The sequence below is a fragment of the Oenanthe melanoleuca genome, chromosome 14, assembly GCF_029582105.1.
Source record: "Oenanthe melanoleuca isolate GR-GAL-2019-014 chromosome 14, OMel1.0, whole genome shotgun sequence".
NCBI classification, from domain to species: domain Eukaryota; kingdom Metazoa; phylum Chordata; class Aves; order Passeriformes; family Muscicapidae; genus Oenanthe; species Oenanthe melanoleuca.
In genome coordinates, this window is record NC_079348.1 from 5,998,315 (window position 1) to 6,014,730 (window position 16,416).

General features: G+C 55.2%; 1 protein-coding gene across 1 annotated transcript; it reads right to left on the reverse strand.

Annotated features, from left to right (window-relative positions):
• Positions 1-4,677: 4,677 nt before the first annotated feature.
• Positions 4,678-9,535, reverse strand: ACTB (actin beta). The gene is made up of 6 exons (XM_056502957.1): positions 9,387-9,535; positions 7,797-7,925; positions 7,256-7,495; positions 6,299-6,737; positions 5,793-5,974; positions 4,678-5,428 (listed from the first exon to the last, which is right to left on the reverse strand). Exons 2-6 carry the CDS (start codon positions 7,917-7,919, stop codon positions 5,285-5,287), a joined length of 1,128 nt encoding a protein of 375 aa, XP_056358932.1. The 5' UTR covers positions 7,920-7,925; positions 9,387-9,535; the 3' UTR covers positions 4,678-5,284.
• Between the last annotated feature and the right edge of the window lie 6,881 nt (positions 9,536-16,416).

Genomic DNA, 16,416 nt, shown 5'->3' on the forward strand with positions numbered 1-16,416 from the left:
GGCCTCTCCAGCTGTGTGTACAGGGACAGAACCACTGCCCTGATCCTGCTGGTCACACTACAGAATACTAGAATGGTTTGGGTTGGAACTTATAATACTATCTCAATCCATCCCACTTCCACAGGCAGGGCCACCTTCCACTATCCCAGGTTGCCCCAAGCCCTGTCCAACCCTGGACACTTCCAGGGGTGGAACAGCCGCATCTTCTCTGGGCAACCTGTGCCAGGGTCTCCCCAGCCTCACAAAGAAGGATTTCTTCCCAATATCACCATCCTACTCTTCAGTGATGTGCAGAGGGCCATGCAGAATCAACCAGGACTGCTGTGACAGCTGCTGTGACAGCAGCCATCGCACACAGCCATGTCCAGGGGGAGCAGCTGGCTCCAGCAGTGTAGCTCCACATAGCTGCTATCCCAAATCTCAAGTACAGACAGGACCAGAGCCCTGGAATTTCCAGTTACGTGTATGCTTCAGGAATTTTGTTCATAGAAAATGTGTTTTAAAGATGACCCATAAAGGAAGATTAGTAAGTTGCTATTTTCTTCCTGCTTGATTGTTGCCATTTAAGGCCGTGAATTACATTAAGGGTAAATTGGGGGTTTCACTTAGAAATAGCAAGTGCCTCAAGTCTTGATTATGCATTTTGCTTCTAGGCTTGTGAGAGAGCTCTAGAGTCAAAGAGGAAAACCATTTTTAGCTCTTAGATGAGGGAGAACCTCTGTAGAAGATCTGTACCTGCTTTGTTTGTCATATGTTTCACTTAAATACAAGGTAATCACAAATTAAATCCGCAGGCCTTTCAGTCAAGACCGACTCGTTTGACATCTGGGAAAAATACCAGCCTTCCATATTTGCAGTCACCAGGGAAAGCAGAGACCAGGGTGGAGGAGACCTGCATTTCCAATGCAAATGATAAATAAAACTGTCAGTGAGTCCCAGAGGCAGAGGGAAGGCCCTGCCCAGAGAGCCAGGGTGGCTGGAGCAGCTGGCATTTAGAGTAGCCGTGGGTTCCCTCCAGCCCTGGGGTGTGCAGGAACCAGAGAGCAGCTGACAACCCCAAATAAGTGCTGGGAACAGAGGGTGGTGTAAGGGGTTCCTGAGGAGAAACGAGGCTTTGTAAGAGGAGCAGTATTGGGACTTGTGAGCCACCAAATAAACACATCAGACATGGAGGTTGAACGAGCCAGAAGCAGGCAGTAAAGGAGGGAGGAATTGAACATAAACACTGAACTCTGGCATTCATTTTCGTGGCCCTGGGAGGTGGCCAGATAGTGATAGGGAAAACCCTCCTTGCTGTGCCTCACTTCAGGAATGCTTTTCATGTGGGTAGTCTTTGGTCATCTTACAACCAATACATGTTTTCCTAGCCCAAACAAGGCAGGCACATATCATGCTGTCCTGGTCCAGACAGGCAAACAAATTAGTACTACTGTCAAGATATTTTGCTCTGTATAAAACAAAATATCTTAACCTTCAAGGCCAGTCTGTCATGGGGATTTTAATTTTTTCCTCTGGGAAGTCTTGCCTCAGTTCTCTCCTCTGATTCTTCCTAAGACTGATACAGCCTGAGCACCTTTTTGTCAGCTTGACTAAAGCCCAGCTGGGCTGCAGCAGCCACTGCGCTTGGTATGTTTGGATGGATTGCTAGCTGCACTGCTGGAAGTGATTCTCAATCCCTGATATGGTTTAATACTGTAAGGCCTGCTAAAGTGGATTACAGATGGGTATAATGCAAGTCAGGGCAGGCTCCAGGTCAGCAGTCCAGCAAAGAATGACTCCAGAGACCAAGACTGCTCCTGCCCTAAGCACAGCCAATCCCACAGACCCATCCCTGAACGGGGACCTTGGAATGGCCATTTTTGTAAAGTTGTTGCTTTGCATCCTTGGAGGGTACTTCTGCAAGGAGGCCAGTTTAGTTGGAATGCTGTGAGACTCCCTGGGGTTTTTGCACACAGCCAGCTGGCACCTCTCCTGGAGGAGCACATGCTCACTAACGAGAAAACAGGACCCTCCCCTTCCAGGGACCGTTTCTGGTCAACTGTCCCTGACACAGCTGAGAGACAATGAGGCCCTTCAGGGCTAAATCCCGAGAGCTGCAACCATCTCCTTTGCCAAGGACATCACTAATTCCCGGCGGTGGCTTGATTCCATAAGCAGCTCAGTGAGGTGACTTTCCAGGTCACCAGCTAATAGCAGGTGAAGTGCCAGAGACTGTCTCCAGCAGGAGAGAAAGTTAGGGACTCTGAGAGAAGAAAGGGTGTAAAACATGTTTGCTCAGCTCCCTTGAGCTGAGCCATTTCTCCCAAGGCAGCTACAGGGAAGTAGGAAAGAGCTGAGCGACTTGGAAGGATCTAGAGCTGAGTCCTGCTGTCTCTGCAGCCTGATGAATCCTGGAACATCACCCTGCCTGAGCCAGACAGGGGGACACACTCAGCCTGGCCTGTGGGTGGACATATTAAAGCTTCTGGTCTCCCTATAACCCCTGGCTATTTGTGTGCTGGAGGAGAAGATAGCCAGAGCACTGATTATTCCCTACTCAACTCCTTTGAGTCCAACAAAGCCAGGACATGGCTCCTCTACTGCCCTCCCTGACAGGCCTCTCAGCAGGAGTGAATTAAGTCCTCTGAAACTCCATGGCAGAGAAACTGTGATTAAAAAAATCCCTTCTCTTCTAGCATTTGACATTGCTGAGAGGAAACCACTCTGGTCTCCCCCATTCTCTCACTGGAGTTGGGAGCAGTGAGTAATGCTTGCCGTTGTCCCTGCCCGGCACCACATTCTTTTCTCCAGCATGTAATGGCCCAGAGGAGGGATAAATGGAACCTTGCTGGAGCAGCCTGCAGAATAGCTGTGCACACTATGGCCTCACGCTGGAGAGGCATCAAGAAGGGCTGTGGAAAGCTCAGCCTCATTTTACTGAGGGCTGGTTACCCAAAACAGCAAGTGAAATGGAAGAAAGGAGAAAAGCGCTGTGAAGTGTTAACTAACAGCATACCTCAGTTGGTTCTGGAGCATGAAAATCATCCCAGCTGCCCTGTGTCCAGCAGCTCTGCACCAGTCTCCCTGTGCTCACACCTCTGCCCACCTCAGCTGCTCTCAGCCCCTGGCATTTTTGCTGCTCACTGGTTTCTCACCACCAACAGCTTCTTCTGTTCTTTGTGTCTCAGCACATTTTCCCACAGCAATCAGTGACCATTTCAGAAAGACTGAAGAAAAGCACCCCATTTCCCTATTGCTGTCATCTCTTCTTGGCTGCTGGCCTTTTTCCTACCTCACTCCTACCAGCTCCCTCCCCAGGAGCTGCCATTGCCTCCCCCTCACCCCATTTCCCTAAGACCTCAGGTTACAAGCCCAGTTTGGGTCTTGCTCCAACCTGTTTCACCTCCTCTCTTGCAAACTGGTGCTTCCAGTACTCATCAGCTCAGCCCAGTCTGCACCTCCAGCCCTGCCAGGCTCCCACTGCACCCAGGAGGGATCCTGGGGAGATGAAGGGCAGAAACCAGCAGGGCCACCCTGAGTACAGTACCATGTGAGAGCAGAAGCAGGCCAGGCAGAGGATTAAAGAGTAACTAGAGCCTGTTCCCTGCCTTTCATCTGCTTCGAGCATGACACAATCACAGCCATTAGCTCTTCAAAGGCATGCAAGACTGGCAGAGCCTGGGGAAGCTTCCCTCCTGAAAATGCTCCCAGGTCTGGTCTCCCTGAGCTGGCAACAGTGTTACCTGGCTCAGCTTTTCCTGGTTCCTGACCCAGTAGTCTCAATCTTCTCTGCCTCCTTTCCACAGATGTGACTCCAGCTCTGGGGGATGCACCCAACAGGATCTCAGCTTTATGAGGGTCACCCCTGTTCTCTTCCACAAAACCAGAGTTGATCAAACAAGGCTGAAGCTTCACAGATGTGGAGGCTCAAAGGATGGGTAGACTCAGTAAGCCCAAGACCTTCCTGACAAAGGCTGGGCTGGAGGCAGGTACTTGCACAGGAGCTGTGTCACCCCGCCAAAGCTTCCTCCTTCCACCTTTTTCCCAGCCCCACCCATGTAGCACTCCAGTAGCCCTGCTCTCTGAAGTCAATTTTTTCCACTCCACAGGACTTTCTCTTGCTTTCACCCGAAAGCTGCTCCACCCAGCCAGCACACTGCCAGGGCATAAGTCTCCCTACCTGAACCCTGGCCTCGCTCCCAAGGCAAACTGGGAGGACAGGCAAGCTCTGGTACCTGGAGCAGGGAGAAACAGGGACACTGTCCCATGCAGAGCTGCAGACTAGCCAAAGGAGCCTTCATAGAGGGAGAAAGCAGCTACTTTGGCTTGATTATGGCATTAGCACACCCCACCTGCTTCCATTAGTCCAGCATGAGGTATGAAACTGAGGAGGGAGACAGACACAGACCAACATTTGGGAAGATGCAACTGAATATTAAACCCAGCTCCTGCTGCCCACGCTGGCAGTAATCTGGAGAACTCCAAGCCAAGGGAACCTTGCAGACCCACACGTTTGGCAGGCTCAGTTCTACCCCTCCCCATATCACCCAGAGCCATCTGCCTTGTGCCCCACAGCACCAGCATCCCCTCAGCCTGATAGCAGAGCTGTGTAGCCTGGCAGGGCAAGATCAGAGCAGGGAGCAACTGTCAAAAAAAAAAACCAGCATGGAAAGAAAGAAAATGAACAACCAACACCAGTCAAGCCTCTATGGTGTGCACTTTTATTTCAACTGGTCTTAAGTCAGTGTACAGGTAGCCCCTCCCTCCCCCACATACTGGCACCACTTCTCCTAGACCCTGTGGGGGACTGTAAAGCCTTCATTCACATCTATCACTGGGGAACACAGGCTGCTTGCTTGACAAATCGAAGAGAAAAAGGATCAAGTGTGTTTTGTTTTTAAGGCGGAAAGATACAAAAAGACACTTGTCGGGTTACATAATTTACAGACAAGCAATTATAACCTAACACCAGCTGTAACTGGTGGACTCCCTCCGAGCTGGGCTTTGCCTTCACAGAGGCGAGTAACTTCCTGTAACAATGCCTTATAATATTTGGAATGACTATTAAAAAAAACCAAAAAAATGTACAATCAAAGTCCTCAGATGCATTGTAGAACTTTGGGGGCGTTCGCTCCGACATGTTTCATTTTAAGACTGCTGCTGACACCTTCACCGTTCCAGTTTTTTAATCCTGAGTCAAGCGCCAAAAAAAAAACAAATAAAGCCATGCCAATCTCGTCTTGTTTTATGCGCATTTATGGGTTTCATTTCATCACAAGGGTGTGGGTGTTGGTAACAGTCCGGTTTAGAAGCATTTGCGGTGGACAATGGAGGGTCCGGATTCATCGTACTCCTGCTTGCTGATCCACATCTGCTGGAAGGTGGACAGGGAGGCCAGGATGGAGCCTCCGATCCAGACAGAGTATTTGCGCTCAGGTGGGGCAATGATCTGCAGGGAAGAGGAGGAACCAGTCAGACACAGCATCACACTACGCTCGCAGCCCACGCACGGCCCTGCAAGATGGAGCTCCTAATTCCCTTATCTAACCTTGGCCAAGATACCATGAAGTCCAAACAGGATCAAGACACAACCTCACACACCCACCTCCCTCCTTTGCAGCCAGTCTTTACTCTAATCCCATTATTCATGCAGCTGGGTGAGTGCCATCCTGTCCAACCCAAGGCCATTAAGGCTGTACCAGACAGACATGGTTTCTATTTTTTGCAGAAGGACTCCAGCATACCACCTTCCACACAGGCTGCACAATTCAGCCCAACAGGGGCGCTGAGATGTTCCTCCAACTCCATCCTACCTTGATTTTCATTGTGCTGGGTGCCAGGGCTGTGATCTCCTTCTGCATCCTGTCAGCAATGCCAGGGTACATTGTGGTACCACCAGACAGCACTGTGTTGGCATACAGGTCCTTACGGATATCCACATCACACTTCATGATGGAGTTGAAGGTAGTTTCATGGATACCACAGGACTCCATACCTGTGAAGAAGCAAAAGTTTCAAGTTAACAAGGGCTCAGAGTCAAGGAAGTCTAAGAAGATACTACAGGCAACCAAGAGACCAGCAGTCCTTTCAGCAGGAAGGCACTACAGAGCCATAGCAGGGACAGACTCAAACTCAGGCTCTACTGATTCAAGTCCCTCAAGCAGCTTTAAGCTATTTAGGAAGTGATGCTAACTGGTGGGCAGCACAAGCCCTGCTACAGACCAGCAGTAAAATATGATACCTCACTGCTATGGTCTCCAGGTCACCCTTCACAGAAGGAACATTAAGGGGCTGAGTATCCTAGAAAAGTTGGACTTACCCAGGAAAGATGGCTGGAACAGGGCCTCGGGGCACCTGAATCTCTCATTGCCAATGGTGATGACCTGGCCATCAGGGAGTTCATAGCTCTTCTCCAGGGAAGAGCTAGAGGCAGCTGTGGCCATCTCCTGCTCGAAATCCAGGGCGACATAGCACAGCTTCTCCTTGATGTCACGCACGATTTCTCTCTCAGCCGTGGTGGTGAAGCTGTAGCCTCTCTCTGTCAGGATCTTCATGAGGTAGTCCGTCAGGTCACGGCCAGCCAGATCCAGACGGAGGATGGCATGGGGGAGGGCATAGCCTTCGTAGATGGGCACAGTGTGGGTAACACCATCACCAGAGTCCATCACGATACCAGTGGTACGACCAGAGGCATACAGGGACAGCACAGCCTGGATGGCTACATACATGGCTGGGGTGTTGAAGGTCTCAAACATGATCTAGGGAGAGAAGAGGAGGAGTTGAGTCAACAGCAAAATACAGGTTTCTTGCCACACGTCTATTACCAAGTCCATGCAAGTGACCCCTAGATAAGAGGCATCTCTAAACTCCCCCTCAAAGTCCATGCTTATCTCACCTGGTCTCCACCCACACCTGCCAGGTCAGAGCCTGAGCAGGGACATAACTGCCACAGACCCATCCACATATCACAGCAAGGAACAAAACAAGTGCCAAGGAAACTACAGTACAGTCACTCAAGGGCTGTAAATAGATTAGCGTGCCTAGTCAGAAACAGCAGTTAGACAAGTTGCTAGTTCAGTCTCAGAGAAAGCAGCTTAGAAGAACAAACAAAACCTGTCAAGGTCCAGCAAAGAGGAGACTCAGGTCAGGAAAGGAAAACCCTGTAAAGATGGCAAAAAGGGAGAATAGTGGTGAAGAAGGAGAGAGGACAACATGGAAGGAGAGCTGGCCTGCAGCAATTATCTGCTGTAGCTGCAAGCTGAAGCATTCTACACACCTGTGTCATCTTCTCTCTGTTGGCTTTGGGGTTCAGGGGAGCCTCTGTGAGCAGCACAGGGTGCTCCTCAGGGGCTACTCTCAGCTCATTGTAGAAAGTGTGATGCCAGATCTTCTCCATGTCATCCCAGTTGGTGACAATACCGTGTTCAATGGGGTACTTCAGGGTCAGGATACCTCTTTTGCTCTGGGCTTCATCACCAACATAGCTGTCTTTCTGACCCATACCAACCATCACACCCTGCAGAACAAAGACCACGTGGTAAATATAGCTGAAGAGTGAATAACTCCCTTTTCCAAAAGCTAAGTCTGCAATTTTTGTCCCTCTGCTGTCACGTCTCTATCAGGGAAGACATGCAGTCATCTGCTCCAACACACACTGCACAAATGCTCCACAGGAGGCTGCATGCCCCACCAAGTGTGCTGCAGCACAGAGGCCTTTCAGGGTACAAAACCAAATAAAAGAGCTTCTTGCCTCTAGGAGAACCACTTCCACCTAAAACTCTTATGTTATTAGACAACAAGCACAACCAGCCACCTACCTGATGTCTGGGGCGACCCACGATGGATGGGAAGACAGCACGGGGGGCATCATCCCCGGCGAAACCGGCCTTGCACATACCGGAACCATTGTCAACAACGAGCGCGGCAATATCGTCATCCATGGCTGGCTGCGGGGGGAGAGGAGAGAAGGAGACATGAGCATCCCTGCTCACACATCCCGCGGCGCAGGCGGGAAGGGAAGGCGATGGCGGGAAGCGCAGGCGATGCCGCCAGGGCCTTCCCCACCCATTTCCTTCCTGCCGGCGCCGCTCCGCTTCGCTCGGCGCCCGCTAGAGGGGGCGACACCTCCCCGATTTCGGCATTGCGCGGATTTGGGACAAAGGAAGTCCCTGCGCCCTCTCGCATTATTACCATAAAAGGCAATGGATGGAGCGCGCCGCGCCTCGCCCGCCACCGGCTGTCGGGGGGACGGCGGCGGCCGCTCCCCGGAGAGGGCGGGCGTGGCCGCCACACCCCAGTGCCCCGCCGTGTGCCGGCCAGCGGGGCTCGACGCCTCCGCACAGCCCCGCCGGACACGCCCGGTGCCCCACCTCGAGCCGGCCGGCGGGGCTCCACACCTCCGCACAGCCCCGCCGGTCACGCCCGGCGCTCTCCTCAGAGCCCCGCCATGTGCCCGCTGCTCAGCGGGGCTTGACGCGCCCACCCAGCCAAGGGCGGTCACGCCCGGTGCCCGCCGTGTGCCAGGCACAGCGGCAGGATACGACCCCTCTGCACTGCCTCCAAAGCCTCAGCCAGCAGCAAGGAACCGCGGCAACACAAGCGCTGGCCACCACGCCCAGCCTACTAGTCAAGCGTGACCGGGGCTCTGCCCCATCGACCGGCGGCACCGCGGGCGGGATTAGAGCCATAGTCTTATGCAACTGCCGCCCGCCAAGGCTCAGCCCCGGCGGCTCTGGCCGCGTCGGTGTAATCCGGTGGCGGGGGGGCGGCGGCAGCTGCCGCCCATGTGCCGCCCCGCACGGGCAGCCTGGGAAGTGTAGTCGGAGCCGGAGCGGGCAGCCCGCCTGCACCTGCGCTCCGGGCACACGGGGAGCCCGCCCGGCGCCCCCCAACCCCGCATTGTTCCGATCCAGAGCCTCGCCCCGTGCACGGGGTGCCGCCCCCTCCCCGCAAGCAACAACCACCAGGACTATTCGTACGAGCGGGGAGGGGGGCCGCGCCCCTCCTCGCGGCGAGACAACGCCCCCGGGCCCCGACCCAGCACGGGCGGCTCCGCGGAGCAGACAAAGCCCCGCGCCCCCGGCCACTCCCGGGACACAGCAGCCGAGCCGCCCGCTCCCCCCGTCCGCGCCAGCAATCCTCTTACAGGGCGGATTAGCCCCACGGGTGGCAGCGGCGCGACCCCACTCTGCAAGCATCACCCCAAAACCGGCCTTAAACGGCGGGCTGCGTCTCTATCCCTTCAAACGCGGCAGCGCGCTACGGGGCCGCCACCCCGCCAGCGCACAAAGGGCGCGCCGCGTCCCAACAACCCCGAGCACATCAATATTCGTTACAACAGCGGCTCATTACTATTCTCATTAACACCATTATTATCCTGTCCCCCGTTGTCGCGGTGCCGCTCTCACCTTTGGGGAGTTGGCGCGGTCAGAGCCGGGGCGGGCGCGAGGCGGCGGCGGGAGCGGGGCGCGCGCGCGGTGAGGGCAGGCAGAGCTCGCGGCGGCTCCCGCCCGCCGCCCGCGCGCGCTTTATATCGGGCCGCCGCCGCCGCCGCCTCGCCATAAAAGGAAACTTTCGGAGTGCGCCGCTCCGATTGGACGCGTCTGGTCACGCCCCCTAAGCCTCGCCCCGCCCCGCCGCCCCGACAGGGGGGAAGATATTGGGGTGGGGGGGAACCGTGTGGGGCTGGGGCGGGGGCGCGGCCCCCGGTGTCACTGGGCCGCTGTGGGGACGGGGCTCCTGCCGCCTGCCCGCTCTGCTGCCCCCGTGCCGCCCCCTCCCCACCCCAACCCGCACACAAAGCCCCGCGGGTGGGGGTCCCGGCCCGTTCGCCCCCCGTCTCTGTGGGAGCCGGGCGGATGCAGCCCCCCGGGGCTGAGGGGGTGCGCGGGGCAGCGCGGTGCGGGATGCCGGGGCTGCTGCTCGCCCTGCCTGAGGCGCTGCCCGGCGCGGGGCACGTGGAGCGCCCGTCACCTGCACCCCTGGGCCGGGCGGGCACCGCTGACCCCGGCCGGGAGCGGGACGAGCGGGACGCGGGGCCAAGTTCACTGCTGATGTCAGCAAGCGGCCGCCGCAGGCTCCTGCCGGTCGCCACCAGGCTCTCGGCCCTTGGACCCGCCCGGGCAACCGGGAACGCGGCCGGCGCCACCGGGCGCTGTTAAAGACCGTGTGCCCACGGTGGCAGCGGCACCAGGGAGAAGGGAACGCTCCGCTGGCTCTGGCTCAGGCATCGAGTCAAGCAGGGGCCTTGGTCCCCACTCTCCATCCTGGCAGGGGACACCACGGGAGCAGTGGTTTGGTCAGATTTGAGCAATATTTGTTTCTGCCCTCTGATCCAAACCTTGCTGGAGTAGGAGACGTGGCTGCTCCAGCCCAGGCTGCCTTTCTGCAATTCCCTTTGTGCCTGTGACCATCCAGCCCTGGTCGGGAATGAAGGCGAGGGCAGCGGCTGCGGAGCAGCAGGCAGCACAACCAGAGGGCTTTGCGTCTCCAGAGTGTTGTGCGAACACGGACTGATTAATCAAGTTAATTAAGCAGTCCTGTAAGTAAAGTAGCAGCAGCCACTCGCAATCTGTTGCCGGCTGGAAGCACACAGACTTCAGGGGACCTTGGATGTGTAATCTCAGCCGTTTGAAAACAGTAGTGACAGGTGAAAAAAAGAATTCTCTGGGAAAAAAAGGCTCAAAATGCCTGTTATCCATGGGATACCTCTTGTCCAGCATCATAGAGGCAAGAGTCAGGCCTGCAGGCAAAGTCTTTGTCATCAGGGAGCTGCAGAGATCACGGTGAGGATGAGGATGAGGCTTCCTCCCCACACTGCCTGTGTGGGTCTGGCTGAAGGGGACCCAGGCATTATCCCCCCTCACTTCATTACTCCTGCTGTGATAGAAACAAAGGAGGAGACCAGCAGGAGGAACCTGCAAAAGCTTATTGAGATGGAGATTTACAATTTCCTGGGGGGGATGGGAATACAAGAAAAAACCCTTTTCCTTTGGGTGGCACCCCCTTCCCCAGGAGTGCCTTCTCCTGGTGAAGGTGCCCCAAAATTCAGCACCACAGCTGCACCCAGGTGGGTGCTTTGGAGGGGGTGGTACAGAGGGACAGGAGACCTGTGGGTTCTTCTAGGCCACCCCAGGGCCATGCCTCATCCCACAGGGCAGAGGTGGCCATGGTGATACATGTGTCTGGGCCACTTTGGGACCAGGCCATCCCCTCCATGTGAAGATGGCCACGGTGACAAGAGATAGCCCAGGACAGTCCCCACAGGAAGCCCTGAGTGGAAGGAGACCCAGGATAGGGCTCCTGCAGGGCCATGCTGAAGCAGAGCTGCCTTTGCCCGGTCATTCCTCTGTCACCTCGATGTGGATCGTGCAAGATCTCTGTATCGCAACCTCCCTCGCAGTAAAATGGGAGTCATTGCTGTTAATTACCTGCCTCACGGGGAATTAATTAATGTTTGCATTCCACTTTGAAAAGGCTGATTATTAATTAGAAGATTATACGTCAAATAAGGGGAGCCACAAGGCATGGGTAGAGCTGATGGCCCTCGCTGCTGGGAAGCGTGGCCCACAAATGTGCTGATAGAGCAGGACAAAGCCAAACAGCACCACTGGAGTGATGGGTTTGGGGTGGGGAACACCAGGTCAGGGCCAGGTGGAGAGGCCAGCAGGGTTCATGGGGGTCTTGGGCAGATGGATGGGGTGCATGAGAGGGGTGGGATGCTGCACTGTGCTGTATCCCAGTGAGCAGGTTGGGTGGAGCCAAGCTGGGGAGCCATGATGTGAGACAGCCCATTAGGCAGGGAGGGAACTGCCAGGCAATTACTCTTGATTATTGGACTGAATCAGAAGGCAATCAATCCACCAGCATCCGGAGGGCAGCAGCACCGGCCTCTCCTCTCCTGGCTTTAGGGGCAGCAAGGTCTGGCCTTGGTGGGACAGCAGGATGTGGCCTCCAGCACGTGGCCAGGTGCCACCGCTTCCTCCCAGGCTGAAGACACCTTGAGAGCAAAGCCACCAGCCAGTCACCATGGTCACCACTGTGTGATGGGCCAGGCCCACTCCCTGGCCGTGGCTGGGGCTCTCTTCCCATCTCTTCTGGGATGTTGCAAGAGCTGAGAAGAAAGAAAGGGGAACCAAGCAAAAAGCTTCCCAGCTGTCGTGTTACCTTTGGGCAGACATCACAAACTCCCAAGTTCCCATGTTTTGCTTCATCTCTCCCTGCTTGTCCTTGGTGCTTGTTTCACACCGACTCTGGACAAAACTATCCGAGGGAGGATCCTGCTGCCCTTCACCAGCTGATATGGCTGGGCTTGAATCGCTGCACTTGTGGGACAACATGTGAGCTCTGCTTTCCCCTCCCTTCTGCCAGCCCTTCCCCTACAGCAGAAGCACTTTGCCCATGCAGGGATGGCATCTGCCACACTTTTGGGGAGAGGAGGGTCAAAGTGGGGGAAATATTCTTGGCAATTTTTAGAGTTGAAGTTTTGGCTTGGATTTCTGCACATCCCCTTCGGTGCCAGCTCTTCCATCTCTCACCCTGTCATGTGCTCAGACCTCCCTTCTCTCCCTCCTGCTGTTATGACAATAAGACAGATAGAAACTTCTGAAACTGCCACAGTCTCTTTGAACCACCCTCACACAAAAATCATGGAGTTTTTTGAAGCACTGCCTTTCCCTTCCCTTCCCGCTCCCCAAGGGGAAGAAGGAAAGGTGCTGACCACATCCCCTGTTTCACAGGCACAGGGACCATCTCAGCACCTTCCTCTTTCAATTTTCTCCTTGCAGCATCAGCTGTAACAGGAATTTGCACGAGGTAAAATCTAAGCAGGAACCCCAGGCCCTTCACTCCCTTTGGAGATGTTTGGGGGCCTCACTGCAGCCCCCACCTCTCCCTTTTTATGGGAACATATTCAGCATTAAACCTGAAGCAAAACAGCCCCTGACATTTTCCTGGCTCGCCGCGTTGCATCCCTGATGCCAGCTCATCCCTGACAAGCTGCAGACTCGACTCTCCCCACTTAAGCATCATTCTCCATTCTCAACTCCACCCTGAGGTTTCTGCTCCTTTGTATTGATCATTGAGCTCTCTCTGGTCTATCAGTCCTTTTGCAGACCTCCATGTGCAAGGGTGTTCTCCCCTGATCGCTGCATCCGCATGGATGGGCTAACACTGCACCGAGCATCCCTCTCATTCACGAGGAAGGAAAATCATTGCATTGTATCATGCTGGAAAACTGTATAAAATCACCATTTTCCATTTCCAAGGCACAGACAAACAACCTGTGCCAGGTTTTGCCGAGGCCGTTGGAAAGGGCCCAGCCCTGCCCAGGTAGCCGAAGTGGTGGCAGGGCACACGTGCCTGGTTTACAACCTGCTGACCCTGATAAGTGGACTTTGCTGGAGGGGTTGAAGATTTTTCTCCACCTATTCCTCCAGCCCTGCCTGTCCTTGCTGCTTCCAGCCTTGTCTCCCCAGCCCTTCCATTGCATATCCCTGAGCTGATCCCTGTGTCAGCATTTCCAGATCCTGATGCTGGACCTGAGGTCCCCCAGCTCACACAGGCAACAGGAAGCCAGAGCTTCATTCCCAGCCTTGTAGGCAGCCAGGTCAGCATCCATCAGCCAGTGCCCAGGCTGGCACCCTCTGCCCAGCCCCATCCTGGTGTCCCACAGCCCTGCCACCCTCTCACCCTCCCTGGGCTGTGCTGGCCCGGCCAGAGCAGAGCAAAGCCCTCCCTTCCCCCATTGGTTAAACGTGCTGCCAGAGCTGTTTTGGTTGACCTTGATAGCAACAGCCTGTGAGGCCCGAGCGTGGAATTGTTTTCAGCCCAAGGTCATTCCGCAGCACAACACGATTACACCGGCACAGCCAGACCCTGAGGCGATGCCGGCCGGGCTCCCAGCCCCAGCCCTGCACCCTGGGCATCTCTGCAGTCCACTCCTTCCACAGCAATGGCACAGGTGTAAGCTAAATCCTCTGCTGGAGCTTCCCCGCAGGGGCAGAGAGTGGTGGAGCAGCCCTCCCCTCCAGCCAGGCTTGGCATCAGTTTCAGGGGATATTTCCTCCAGCTAAGAACAGAAGAGGAAGAGAAAAAGCTGATTCTCCCTGGGTTTTTTCTGCATGTCTCAGCCCTCTGGCCCTGCTCACACCACCCCCATCGCCACCCAAATGACCCCTCAGCTGTGATGCACCTCCCTCAAGGGGGTCTTTCCCTCAAGGATGCTCCCTGGGGTTTGGTTACCTGTCCTGGCAAAAGGCTCCCACAGGTGTTACATGGCACTGTGCCGAGCCATACGGTGCATTTTCAACTGCTTCTTAATTACTTTGAGAATTGATTTTTCTTGGTCTCTGATGATAAAGGCAGGGAAGCAGCTGGATGGAGTTTTCTGCTGTTACCGTACCTAGGAAATGAAACATCCTGGGCTACCCAAGCATGCTGGGAAATTCACTTTGATCTTTGCTGGGCTAATGGCACTTTCCATCTAGGGGCTTCAAGCCTTTGACAGAGGTGACCTCTCCTACCTTGGAGAGAGTGGGAATAATGCCGTCTTTGTTTTCTGTGTGAGAAGCAGAGGCAGGCAGAGCAGGGATTGCCATTACCCTCAGTCAGGGTGACTCTCCCACCCATGCCAGGTGATGTAAAGCACTTGTGATCTGCAGGTAATTCTGTTTTGGGGAATAAGCCCCTTTGACCTCCAGCAGCAAGTCACAGGGGTCTGACCACTGTGTGGGTGCACCCAAAGGTGGGGATCCCCCCCCTTCCAGTGACCCCAGACCTGCACCAGCTCCTGTCCTGGCAGGCACAGGGATGCTCAGGGAATGAATGGGCGAGGCAGGGTTTGCCCATTCCTAGAAGGAGGGATGCAGAGGAACCCAGGAACTGCTCTGGGCCCCGTCCCAGCCCCATCCCTGCCCGGGCTGGCCCCCAGCTCTGTTTGCACAGCCGGTGCCGAGCCGTGACGCAAGCGGCTCTCCCCAGGCAGGGAGAGTGACGGGGAGTGGGACCGGCTCTAGTCAATGCCCCATCCACTCCTCCAGGTTTAAATAAACCTTCAGGGGTGATTCAGCACTTACACAGCACTCAGCCCTTTCAAAGAGCCACCAGAATTGAAATTCAGTGACTGTCCCTCTCCCCCCACCCTGGAGAGCAGGTGTATGGGAGGAGAGCCAGGTGGTTTCTGTCTGGTGCCAGCTTGCTTGTGGTCCGTGTGGCTGGGGTAACAGTGGGGTGATGCCACTCACGATGGGCTGGCAGTAGGGAAGGAGGGAGCACAGGCTTTCTAGAGGGTGGTGCTGCTCCCAACTAGCCCCTCTGGTCCAGCTCACATAGAGATCTGCAGCAAACCTAGAAACAAGCCAGCAAGTTTGCAAATATATCATATCTGATACCATCCTGAGTCCACTCACACACAGACTGGACACGGGAGGAAAGAACCACCACAAAGCCCAGGTGCAGAGGCACCCAGGACCCCTGCATTTCATTCCCCTCCCAGCCCACTGCCCCCAAAGTTTCCATCCCTCACTCGAGACAGTATTTCCACATGTGCTTTGTTTGGCTCATTTCACACATTCCTGCTGGCAGGCGATAAGATCTCAGGAGAAAGGCAAACCAAAGCCCTGGGTGCCAGGCACTGGCTGTCACTCCCCTGGCTGCCCTGCTCCCTCCTCACCTGCTCTGATCTGGGACTAGCAAGGTCACATCCATCTTCACTCCACCACAGGTGGGCTGTGGGGTGAAGGTCTGGAAAGAGAAACTGTGGTGGGACTCAGGTGGCTGAGTGAGTTGTCAGGTTCCCTCCTGCTCCTGAGGAGGACTGCAGAGCTCTGCTCTCTCTGGTCCCTATGCCACCCTGGGGTGCCTGTTCTGCTGTCCCAGGTGGGTGATGTGTTTCTGGATAGTCACTGAGCCCCTCTGGAGCAGCAGAGGTGTTATCAGCTCTGAGAATATTTGAAAAATGCACTTGAGTGCCATTAGAACCTCGAGTACCTGCAGGTGACACTTACTGCAGCAATGGCACAGCCCTGGGGACTCCCTGGCCCAGGTGTCCCCAAGGCACCCTTTGCTGCCATGAGCAGGGTGGGGTATGAACAAACCTTTCACTCCTCCAGCCTTTAACAATAAATGGGGTTGAGTCTTCCATATTCCTGCTCTCTTCCCCTCCCCAGAAGGGAAGAACCAGAGCAGTGTGAGGTTGCTTCCAGAGCTCCTCCACCGCTGGAGCACAGAGCAGCAGAAGAAGCCAAGTGGGTACAGAAGCACCAGGGTCCTGCTCCTGTCACAAATGGACACAAAGAGTGGCCACTGTCTTTACAGTTTGATTTCTCAGCCCAAAGAAGAGGCAAGTCAGCATGCAGATAAAACAGGGAGTGATTTTCCTGTGGGGTTTTGCAGGAGCCCTTTTGGTTCCCAGATCACTGCCCAAGGCTGTGGGAGGGC